Raw genomic sequence first — 12649 nt, forward strand, 5'->3', positions numbered from 1 at the left:
CGAACCAGAGTATTCTGCCCCGGTCCCGCCAGAATCACAACAGTCTTCGTAAAGGATGGACAGAGGGGCGAGGAGGATGTGAATCGGGCTCTTCGCGTTTATTCTTTGCGGGCCTTTTGCTACAGTTCCACAAATGCTGTTTACCTGCAACCGCCTCATGTTCTAGGCCCTGCCGTGGGTAACAGAAAACCTGCAGGCATTAGTAATACAAAAAACGATGTGATGCATGAAACCTGATTAGTTTTCCCCCTTGGTAGAGTGTCCAGGGCACCTTTACAGAAAAGAGCTGTTGCAATTCCCAGTCTTTTAAAGATTGGGCAGTTTTGTTGCTTGAAAAACCTTCACTGTTAAAATTTATTCTTATGAAAGTCATTTGTCAATTCAAACATTTGGTTGCATCCTGTGGTGCAGCCTGAGCTGTCTAGATTAAGTCTGGCCTCTGAACTCTGTCATCCAGGGAAGATAAGCTAATAAAGACTTTTAAAACCTGAAAAACGTCCTGGCAAAAAATGTTCAGTTCTGATTTCAGCATTGTAAGTTGCCTTCTAAATTGATCCTCTACTAAAAACCAAACTATTAAAATTGATCATTTCCCTGCCATTCACATTAAAGTTTCCTGTGCATGTTTCTTCTTTTGAGGAGAAATGCATTAGATAATTGAAAATAAAATAAAATTAGATAATTTTCATAAAAGTTACATTTTATGAAAAGCAAAAATAAGGACTCTATGCTAGACAAGTCTTGAAATAAAATTTATTTTTAAAATTTTTTGTTGGTTAGTTTTTAACAAATGTCAACTTTTAAAATTTGAACATGATGCATGTTAGAAAAACTGTAAAGGTCCCGATATCTTTTAAAGATTAACACGTGTTAATGTGCTGGTAATAATCAAAAGCCCCTCTTTTCCCCCCTAGACCCTACAATCATATACCTTTGATGTGGAGGTTGTTTCTAGTCTGGGTAATTCAGACTTTATCAAATTATCCTCTCGAAGCCATTCATGAAAACAGATTAATTTAGACCTCACCATTCCCCTATGTGGTAATTAAATGCAAAGCATGAAACTAGGAAAAACTTGGGGCCTGAAGACAAATTGGCAAACTTAATCTCAAGTGATAGTCTTTAAATCCATGAAAGTTCATTTGTTGGCCCCCATTTTTTGTTTCTCAAAAATAATTAAAATTTATGTTGGCCCTCCTATTTAGCAAATGACATCATTTGAAAGGGGGATTGTTAGATGTTGATAAGACCCTGGCATTATAAAGTTGAGCCAAGTCATAAAAATTACTCAATAGCAAAATTTATGGCTTATTATAAAATCTTACTCAAATGTACTTTCTTTTTTATAATTACATTTTAATAACTATGCTCAGAACCTACCAGTAGAATTTCTGTATGCACAGTCTTTCTAGTAGAGTGCTTTCATTCTGCTCTGCTTAAGCAGAGATCATAGTTTTGGGGATAATTTCTGGTTGTTTATTCTCTTAGCTGTCCAGAAAGAGTGAAATATGTAGGTGCATGCTATATTTGGTTTGTTTGCACTTTTTCCTTTAAGAAAACTGGCATTGAAATAAGAGAAGAACTTGAAGTTAACTATATAACTCCCAAACCTGTGTTGTCATCTCTCATCTTCAAACCTCTATTATGACAAAAACCAGAGGCCCAGTTCACGAAATTCGTGCACGGGTGGTTCCTAGGCCTGGCCGTCGATCAGGGCCTATTGGGGCCCAAAGGTTCCTGCAGGGTCGGGAGAGGAGGCAGTGGTCGCAGGGCCAGGCACAGAAGGAACGGACGCCGAATGCTGATCGCTGATCCGTGCAGTTTCCCGCCTCCCCCACTCCTCCTTCCCTCGCCCCCACCGTGGCAGGTGGGTGGCGGGCTGATCGGGGCCTGCCGGCCAGGGGAAGGAACAGGGCATGAGAAGTTGGCCGCTGGCCCCAAGGAGGGAGCTGGTCCTTGGCCCCCCTGGGAAAGGGACGCGTCTGCAGCCACCCATCCCCAGTTTCCCATTCCAGCCCAGGGCTCAGCCCCAATCAGGCGATTGGGGCCTGCTGGCTGCAGGGAGGGACCACAGGAGGTTGGCTGGCTGGGGGAGGTTGGCTATGGGAGTGCACTGACCACCAGGGGGCAGCTCCTGCATTGAGTGTCTGCCCCCTGGTGGTCAGTGTGCGTTATAGTGACCGGTTGTTTGGTTGTAACCGTCGCTTAGGCTTTTATATATATATAGATAACTGAGAAGTTAGCTTGTGTTCCACATCCACTTTTTAGTCTTAGATACCTTTAAGCATAAGCCTTTCAGAACTGTGTGGTGTACAAGCTAACACAAAGTAGATCAAACTCTCTTCACACTTGGAGTGCAGGTGAATTTCCCGCCAAAATATAAGATGGCTCTGTCTTTTGGTTTTGTTCCATCCACCAAAAGGGTGGATTACAAACAAATATTTGGTAATACGCAGTTACAATCGGCCCGAGTTTACACGTTTCCCGCACTCCACCGCAAATCTATATGAACCGAGTTAAAGACGGCTCCCGCGGAGTACGCGCAATTCACGCGAGCCGACTTAACTCATTTCCCGCACTCCAAGTGTTCAACTACATAGAATTGTAGAAAACCAGAAAGCTACGACTGCCCCCTCTCCTTTTTAAAAAAAAATAAAAGTGGGAGCTAATGTGAGTCCTAATTTCACCTATCTACAAGTTGAGTTTGGGTTAAATATATATTGTGAAGCTACTGCAAATAAGATATATTTCTTACTTAACAGATTTCATAACTTATGTCCTAAAAACAATTGCAGTGTCACACACTTTTAATTGAGTAGAAATTTTTAAAACATTAAATCTCATACCTGAGAAAATAGGCTCTGCCAAAAATCAAACAGGAGACCTTCATAGTGACTAGAACTTGTTTAATGACTCTGGGATGTTTGAGTCTAGTCCAGTCCTGCCTCTTATTTTAAAACTAGAGGCCTGGTGCATGAATTCGTGCACTGGTGGGGTCCCTTAGCGTGGCCTGCGGGGATTGTGCATGTCCAACACCACCTGCTACTCCTGCCTGCTGCTCCCACTCATCCCGGCCCTGCTGCGCCTGCTCTGGGCTCTCGCCCAGTCAGTCCTGATCGGGAGAGGCTTGCGCCTCCGCAGTGGCGCTCACCAGCCGTGAGCCCTGCATCTGGCACCCGTCCCAAGGGGGGTGGGGGGCTGGAAAGCAATCAGCCCTCTGGGCGGGCATTGGGATGCCCATGCCAGCCCAGGATCCGGATCCGTCCCGCTGACCTTCGCACCGGTTGTCAGGAGCCACCTGGCGGCCGCTTTCATATCATTTCTTATGGAGCATCTAGGGAGGGGAAGCAGCCATGGTGCCCAGAGGCCGGCGGTGCTATAAGGATTGTGCCGGTGGCACTGGTCCATCGGTGCCTGGCCTGTTCAGAGATTGGACCTGCAGGACTACTAAAGGAGTGAGTGGCTGCCGCCGGGCTGGTGGACCACCAGGGCGGTGCACATCGTAGCTACTGGCCGGTCATCCGGTTGCTTAGGCTTTTATATATATCAGTTAGACCTGCTACAAACAGAAAAGGTTTGCAGCACCTTTGTATTTTTGCCATAGGAAACTCTGGATGTTAGTGGTAGGTCATGAGAGGGGCGATGGTCTTCTCCTCTGTCCTCTTATACTTACTAGGTCCTTATTCAGGGCTTCCCAACCTTTTCATGATTGTAATTATTTTTAACCAAGTAATGAGATTAGTACTGCATGTGATACAAGGGGAGAGGTTCCCATCATTTTGGGGTCTTGGCCCCTTTGAGAACTGAGGAATACAATATTCAAGTACAACTATAATTCATTTGAGACCTGCCTATTAGGACATCCTGTTATAAGTGAAACTGGACTTTAGTCATCTTCCTTTTATCCCAAAAGAATTCCGTAAAATGTCAAAATAGCAGCTGTTTTCTTTTTTGAATATATATTTATTTGAGAGGGAGAGGGAGGAGAAAGAAACATTGATGTGAGAAGAATCAATTAGCTGCCTACTGGGATCAAGCCTACAACCCAGGCATGTGCCCTGACCAGGAATCAAACAGGTGACTTTTTGGTTCATGGGATTAGGGACGTTTAACCAACTGAACCACTCCTGCTGGGAAAACACCAGCTGTTTTCAAAAGGAATGCTGATCTAATGCATTAATTTATGTGACTCAACCTATCAGGATTGAGGCTCCAACCTTAAAAAGAAAATTTTTGCCCTTGGAGAAAACTAACCTGTAGTATCAGTGCTTCTCCTGAGTGCTGCTCTCTGGCTCTGCTGATTTTTTGTCATGGACAAATTTATTTTGCTCCAGATTGCTTTCCAAGACTAGGCAGTTATCTCCTGTGACTTAAGAAATATAGGCAATTCCCATACTACTTTTTAAAAATATATATTTTATTGATTTTTTTACAGAGAGGAAGGGAGAGGGTAAGAGAGTTAGAAACATCAATCAGCTGCCTTCTGCACACTCCCCACTGGGTATGTGCACGCAGCCAAGGTACATGCCCTTGACTGGAATCGAACCTGGGACCCTTGATTCTGCAGGCCGACACTCTATCCACTGAGCCAAACCGGTCAGGGCCCCATACTACTTTCTCCCAGATAATGTTCATCTCAGTTCTTATGGTTCCTTTATCTCTGGAGGGAAATAGGGAAAGGTTTAAATAATGCTTTGGTCTCTTAAAGAGGGGTAAAGAAGGAAGTAAATGCCTGGACAGGTTGGGATTCGTTTATTCTTGCTTACTCAGCTTTTATAGTCTACTCTTATCTACTTTTTTATGTTTATTTTTTTATCCCTATTACCAAGTATAATTAGTGCCTGGCATAGCGTAGGCATCCAGTGAACGATGGTGATTATTTCTTTCTTGGTTTGAAAAGATTTTTCCCAGGCTATACTTAGGATGACCGGAAGTTCTACCTTTCCTGAAGCTATCCACCTTCTGAAGCTATCCACCTTCTGCCCCTGTGTAATTACTTTTAAATATATATTTTTATTGATTTCAGAGAGAAAGGGAAATATCAAAGATGAGAGAGAATGATTGATCAGCTGCCCCCTGCACACCCCACCCTGGGGATGTGCCCTAGCCGGGAGTTGAACCGTGACCTCATGGCTCGTAGGTCAACGCTCAACCACTGAGCCATGCCAGCTGAGCCCCTCTGTAATTATTAATGGTATACCGTTGTTGTTTTTTATTCTCAAAATTGTCTCCGTTTGGATGATAAATTATGTGGGTATCCCAGCTATCACCAGAAACTTCAAAGTGTTTCCTCTTTTAATGCAATACCTAATTGGTTCAAAGGAAGGTAGTTGTTCCTGTGCCCTGCAATATTTCCCCAACTTTTATCATTCAGATACTGCACAATTGTTGCTGGTTCCTAACCCCCTTTATTATTAACTTGCATTCTAAAAATTATTTTAATCAAGTAATACATAGGCTTGAAAAAAGCAAATAGTTTTAAAAGCCTTTTTAAAAAGTAACTCGCCCATGCCATTCTCAGCAGTTAGAGCATCATCCCGCAGGTCTTGGGTTCAATTCCCAGTCAAGGGCACATACCCAGGTTGCAGGTTCACGCCCCCCTAACCCCTCCTGCCCTGGTGGGCGCACATTCAGGAGGCAATCAATCAGTGTCTTTCATTAATGTTTCTCTCTCCTCCCTCCCTCCCTTCTTCCTACTCTCTGAAAATTAATAGATAAATATCCTTCAGTGAGGATTAACAACAACAAAAAAAGTTACCTGCCCCAGAAACAACCACTTTTAGTTCTCTTTCATATTTTGAACTAATATCTATATACTGTTAGTTCTTGGTTTGTCTATTTTTCATATTAACTGTTTTGGTAAATTAGGATTTAAATTTAATTTTTTATGCCATCACACCTATTTTAACTTTCTTCTACCTCCTGACACTTAAAATTTCTTCTTAATACATTGTTATTAAAGATTTTAAACATTCAGAAAGGTAAAAGAATTCTACACTAAATACAGTAGGTCCACGTCGGAGATCCATTCCTACTGCACGACGTAACATGATATTCACTGTAAGTCAGAACCCACCTACATAAGCACCTGAGTCACTCACATGGAGCACATACATAGCAGTAATGAAGTGAAACAGTAAAAAAAAAACTTAAAAGAAAGATAACGATTCCTGACCTTTACTTGTGGTAAATAAATAATAAAAAACATAAAGCACATATGTACATACATCAAAATGGTGGAACTTTTTTTTTTATAAATAAATGGGAGATGGTGACGTAACCACAAAACCATGAGACGACGTACATCGAGTCCAACGTAACCCAAGGACTGCCTGTACTCATACAAACCACCTAGATTATACAATTAACATTTTATTACACTTGCTTTATCTCACATTCACCCCTCTATAAGTTTTTTTTCATAGTTTTTAATAAAATTAGTAGTCAGTTTACATAGTTAATGCTCATGTAAATAGTTTCACTGGGGTGAAATAACAGAACAGTTACCTTCCCTTTTCTGCTATGGTTTTTATTTTTCCTGGTGTTCATGATTGCCTCAATTTTTCTCCCTTTTTAAGTGTCCTCAGCCCTAATTTTTTTCCTGTGGGTCTGTTATAAATCTCATCAATCATTCTAAAATTCTTGCACTCTTCAGACATTTTATTAATTCTCTGTTTGTTTTTTAAGTACTACCACCACCACCTACCCCACCCTTCAACCTTACATTATACTGTTCTATATGGATAAGTTGCTCTCCAGGCCTATTGAACCTTGGGACTTCCCAATGTTGAGTGCCCTATATCCTATAGCCCATGTCTTGAGTTTTCTCTATTTTGTTAAGAGCATTTTCTCTAAGAGGTTCTTAAGAAAGGATACAGAAAATACGTATTTCTTGAGCCCTTGTATGTCTTAAAAAGTTTTGTCTCTACTTTTTGTTAATAATACAGTTCAGTGGGTATAAAATTTGAGGTTGAAAATCACTTAGGATTGTCAGAATTGAAGCTATTATTGTCAGTCTTCAAGCTTACAGTATTTTGGGAAGGCTGATCTGATTCTATTCCTTGTCGCAAGAATCAAAATGAGGCTTGGCTGTATTCATCCATATAAAGAAAAAGGCAATACAAAACTGGAAGCTCTGCATGAATGGAGCCTCTCGACTTGGGGTTATTCTAGAGTAAATAGTCTGGCTCAGTCAATGGAGGACCCACAAATGTCAGTGTCTGAAGTGTTTTCTCTAAATTCAATGAAGATGCACAGAGAAAAAATCTTCTAATTCTTTTCCTTGGGCATTTTTTCCCAGTTGTCATTCAGAATGCAGACTTTTGTTTAATTCCCCAACATTTTGCACTTTCCTTCTGCTGGGCCTACTATCTGAGTCTAGAGCTTTCTGAGTTAATTTCTTCAGAGAATAAAGTAAGTCTTTTTGTGGAGAGATTAGGGATTGTGTCAGGGTTTCCAAGAACTGGAGGGGTCCTTCTCTGACCAGACCTGTTTTTAGCCTTGAGCTCATCCATGTACAATATACCCTATCTCCCTTCCTTGATACTTGGTGCTTCCTGAATCTGAGCCCCTTGGGGCTCTATGAGATATGCATATTTATCATCAGTATCATCCCAGTGAGAATACTTGTCAAGCACTTAGGGTGTTGCTATCCCAGCTCTGCTTAGTCACTTAACCACTCTGTCCATTTCCTCTTCCAAAACAGTCTGACTTGGATGTGAAGTGGAACAGACAGATTGGAAGGTGTCAGAATTTGGAGACAGAAAAGATTTGGTAGATGTTGAGAAGCTATGCATACCAGGGGGTCACTGCTGCAAGATAATTCATCGATAGAGAGGAGCAAAGGGGTTGCAAGTCCAGATTTAACAAGGGCTCCAGTCTAAGTCCTGAAGACCAGCCTAAGCAGTAGAGAACAGGTTAGGAATTGGAGACCTTGTAAGCAGCACAGAATTGAGCCCCAACCCCCTCAAATAGCCAGGCTGGCATTTGTAGCTGGCTGTGGGGCCGGTCCAGGGGCAAGGGGCTGCTATGCTAGCCTGGCACTTTAAAAACACACACAGAAAACCAGCCCCCTCCACTCCAGTATTTCAAAACGAATTCCAGATATTACTTAATCAAAATGCTTTAGTATTGTATATAGCTTATCGTGTGAGTTTCACAAGAAGATTATTTAAAATCTCCCACAATTTCAGACTTTTCTTGTTTGTTGTTGTTGTTATTGTTGTTAATCCTCACCCAAGGATGTTTTTCCATTGATTTTTAGAGTAGAAGGGAAGGGGGAGAGACAGAGAGAAACATCAATTGGTTGCCACCTGCACGTGCCTTGACCAGGGCTGGGGATCAAACCTGCAACCAAGGTACATGCCCTTGACCAGAATCGAACCTGGGACCCTTCGGTCCATGGGCTGACATGCTATCCACTGAGAAAACTGGTTGGGACCAATTTTAGACTTTTTAAATGTAATCTATATAAGGCATTTGTACTCCTCAAAGAGTTTGAAAATGAAAAGTATTCTTCTGGATTTTCCTGTTAAAATATTTGTTTTGATTGTAATCTTTTTCATTGATTAATATTTTAAGAAAAATTTTATCCAAATTTACTAGTATTATTTTTGATATCTTAAATTCTGGTGTTATTATATTTCTTCTGGGGTTAGAGCTCATTCATTTTTATAAAGACTCAACCAAGAATATATGGTCAGCCCTGGCTGGTTTGGCTCAGTGGATAAAGCGTTGGCCTGCGGACTGAAGGGTCCCAGGTTCGATTCCGGTCAAGGGCATGTGCCTTGGTTGCGGGCGCATCCCCAGTGGGGGGTGTGCAGGAGGCAGCTGATTGATGTTTCTCTCTCATCGATGTTTCTGGCTCTCTGTCTCTCTCCCTCTCTGTAAAAAATCAATAAAATATATTTTTAAAAAAAGAATATATGGTCAGAGCAACTGGTTCCAAGAGAAATTAGGATTCATCCTCTTACCTTTTAAAAAAAAAAATTTATACACACACACACACACACACACACACACACACACACACACTAGAGGCCCAGTGCATGAAATTCATGCACGGTGTAGTCCCCAGGCCTGGCCAGAGATCGAAGCACAAGCGTCTGGCATGGAAGGGCAGGTCCCAGCTGACCTCTGGGCCCTGGGCTCCCAGGCCCCTGCACACCCCCCTCGGCTGAGTCATTGGGCCCCTGCTGGGCTCCCTCAGCTCCTGGGAGCCCACCGCTTGTCGCCATCTGCCGGGCAATTGGGCCCTGCTTGCACCCACCTTGGCCTGGCACCGCCCACTCGCCTGCTCCACCATCCCGCCACGGTCCCGCTCTTGTCAGGGCCCATTGGGACCAGCAGTGCCTCCACTGCCACCCGCTTCCAGTGCTGCATCGCCAACACCCGCCATGTTCCATGCCGCCTTTGGTGGTCAGCGCATTTCATTGCTAGGGGTCAAAGGGACAATTTGCATGTTAGGCTTTTATTATATAGAATATGTGTGTGTGTGTGTGTGTGTGTGTGTGTGTGTGTGTGTGTGTTTCTTTTTATTGATTTCAGAGAGGAAGGAGAAGGGAGAGAGAGATACAAACACCAGTGATGAGAGAGAATCATTCATCAGCTGCCTCCTGCACGCCCCCCACTGGGGATCAAGCCCACAACCCAGGCAAAAGCCCTGACGGAATTGAACCGTGACCTCCTGGTTTATAGGTTCACACTCATCCACTGAATCATGCCATCCAGACCATCCTCTTACCTTTTTTGATCAGCAGTGGAAAACTGCACATTTTACTAGTATATGAGTTGAAATCCTTGAGATTTTTGGGTTTGTTTTCTCTATCAAAAAAAGCTGAATGTGTGGGTCTTTTTTTTTTTTCTATGCCTACTTTTAATTGTATTTAGGTTCCTTTGGATGATTTTCCAAATTAAGTCACATGATTATACTCTGTACACTTTAAAAAATGAATCACTGTGTATTTTGAATTTTTATACATGTTGATGCCTTTTTCTTTGTTGAAATTTTTGACTCAACTAAATATCAAAAAATACTAAAAGGGACTTTCTGTTTAATTTCAGTGGTGTTTTTTTATATCTAAAACACATGAGCATTAAATATACGGGAGTGCCTGTTACTAATTTTGGGAGGTTATCAAGGTAGCAGTAATATTACACAAAATCCATGTTTATTAACAAACTAGGGGCCCAGTGCACAAATTCATGCACGATGAAAGGAACTGTGGGCTGCAAGGTTGTGGTGGGCACAGAGGCAGGTCTCGGCCCATCCTCCGTGCCCCCGCCATGACCCCTGGTCTGTCTCCTGGCAGCCCCGCTCCCACACACTGACGGCACCGGCCCTGCTCGCACTTGCTGACCCCACTGATGGCACAGCGATTGGGGCCAGCGCCAGCAGTGGGTGTGGGCAGCTGCTGGCTCCAAACGCCCTTTAGGAGCAGGGGGAGGTGAAGAAGCCCTAAGGGGTGATCAGGGCTGGCAGCAGGTACAAGTGGGGCCGGTGCCAGCAGCAGGTGCAAGCACCGGGCAGGACCACAGTGCATGGGAGTAAAGAATTTTCAGTAACCACCAGAGGCTCACCCCAGTGACAGCAACCAGTGATCCTCCTTGGTCTGGCACCCTCGCTCACCTACTCCACCATCCCAACAAGAGCAACACCTGCCATTTTCTGCGTGCACGCCGCCTGGTAGTCAGCGCATGTCATAGTGACCGGTTGTTCGTTGTTCTGCCATTTGGTCTATTTGCATGTTAGGGTTTTATATAGATAGATTGGAGTGTACATAGCAAAAAAATTTTTTAAAAGCATAAGAAAATGCCCTGGCTGGGTTGCTCAGTTGTTAGAGCATCGTGCCATACAACTGGTCAGGGCGCCATACTTAGGTTGTGGTTTTGATTCCCAGTCAAGTACTAATGGGAGGCAACCGATCAATGTTTCTCCCCTTCTCTCTTTCCCTCTCCCTCTCCTTCTCCTCCTTTCTCTCTCTCCCCCCTCCCTCCGTCTCTCCCTCTTTCTAAATGTATCCTCAGGTAAGGATTTTTTTAAAAAGCACAAGAAAATAATTTGGATTTCTTCAAAATTAAAAAATTTATGCTTCAAAGGGCAGCATTACGAAAGTGAAAAGAACCCTCTGTCTTAAAAATTTGCAAATCATCTAATAAGAGACATCTCTAGCATATAAAAAGAACTCTTACAATTTAATAATACAGTAATAACCCACTTACAGAATGGGCAAAGGATGTGAATAGGCATCTCTCCAAAAAAGGTATACAAATGGTCAGTAATCACATGAAAAGATGCCCAACTCATTTGCCATTAGGGAAATGCAACTCAAAACTACAATGAAATACTACATCACATCTATTGGATGGCTATAGTAAAAAAAACAACAGTATTAGTCAGTATGTGAAGAAATTGGAAATCCCATACATTGCTTATTGGGAATGTAAAATGGTGTAATCACTTTGGAAATAGTCTGGTAGTTCCTTAAAAAGTTAAACAGTTACCATAAGACCCAGCAATTCCTCACCTAAGCATATACTCAGAAGAAATAGCTCCACATTAAAACTTACATGAATGTTCATAGCAGCATTATTTATAATCTCCAAAAAATAGGAATAACCCAAATGTGTAGCAATTGATGAATGGACATAATATGATCCATATATGCAATAGAATACTGTTATTGAGCAATAAAAAGGAGGAGGTACTGAAACTTGCTACAACATGGATGAGCCTTGAGAGCATGTTAAGTAAAAGAAGCCAGACACAAAGGCCACATGTTTTATTATTGCATTTATATGAAATGTCCAGAATAGACAAATTAGATGAGTTAGAGGGAGATGGATAATGATCGCTAATGGGTTTGTTTGGGGGGGGTGAAAATGTTCTAGATTGTGGTGACAGTTGCGTAGAGCAATGACTGTGAAGTTGTCAAGTAAACATGGAATTTCTTAAACTTGCAAGTTCTCTTAGGAAAAAATTATATACATTTTTTTTTAAATATATTTTACTATTCCTATTTTGCCTGGTGTAAGAAGAAAATGACCAAATTACCTACTCTTTACTTTTCAGAAAGGAGAAGATGAATATGCTAACATTGATGCCATTGTTGTATCAGTGGGTGTTGATGAAGAAATTGTTTATGCCAAGTCAACTGCCTTACAGGTGAGCAGTTCTTAGCCTTGACTGTCATTGAATCATCTACTGCACTGTTCAGTATAGTTGCCACGTAAAAATTTTATTCCTCAGTCCCAAATCTCAAGTACGCTATACTGACTGCCATATTAGAGCAGATGAGAATATTTTCATCTTCACATAAAGTTCAGTATTCAGCACTGATCAGAAAATAAGGAAAAAAGAGAGGTATATAAATTGGGACAGATTTAACTATATATCAAAAAAATCTGAACAGTGGATTACACAGAATATTTCTTTTTCTCTTAGATAGTCTTCAGGGATCCAGTTTTTTTTCCACATCTCGACCATTTATAGAGTTTAGCCCTGTGCTCTTGATACACAAATTGCTAGAGCTTCAGTCATTACATTTGCATTCCAAGCAAAAAGAATGGAGAAAGGGAAGAAAATTGGCTATCTCCTTCCCCTTTTTAAGGAGACTTGCTTGAAGTCCTACAGAATACTTCTACTTATAAT

The 12649-nt window shown here is 42.0% G+C and overlaps 1 protein-coding gene across 2 annotated transcripts in view; it reads left to right on the plus strand.

The window, feature by feature from the left end:
• SUPT16H (SPT16 homolog, facilitates chromatin remodeling subunit) overlaps positions 1-12649 on the plus strand; it is a 44202-nt gene that overhangs the window by 744 nt on the left and 30809 nt on the right. For both annotated transcript variants that reach the window (XM_023752857.1, XM_006087397.3), the window contains exon 2: positions 12071-12163. In XM_023752857.1, coding sequence (XP_023608625.1) covers positions 12071-12163 — 93 coding nt within the window. The remainder of the gene's footprint in view (positions 1-12070; positions 12164-12649) is intronic.

The sequence above is a fragment of the Myotis lucifugus genome, unplaced genomic scaffold (assembly GCF_000147115.1).
Source record: "Myotis lucifugus unplaced genomic scaffold, Myoluc2.0 scaffold_38, whole genome shotgun sequence".
NCBI classification, from domain to species: domain Eukaryota; kingdom Metazoa; phylum Chordata; class Mammalia; order Chiroptera; family Vespertilionidae; genus Myotis; species Myotis lucifugus.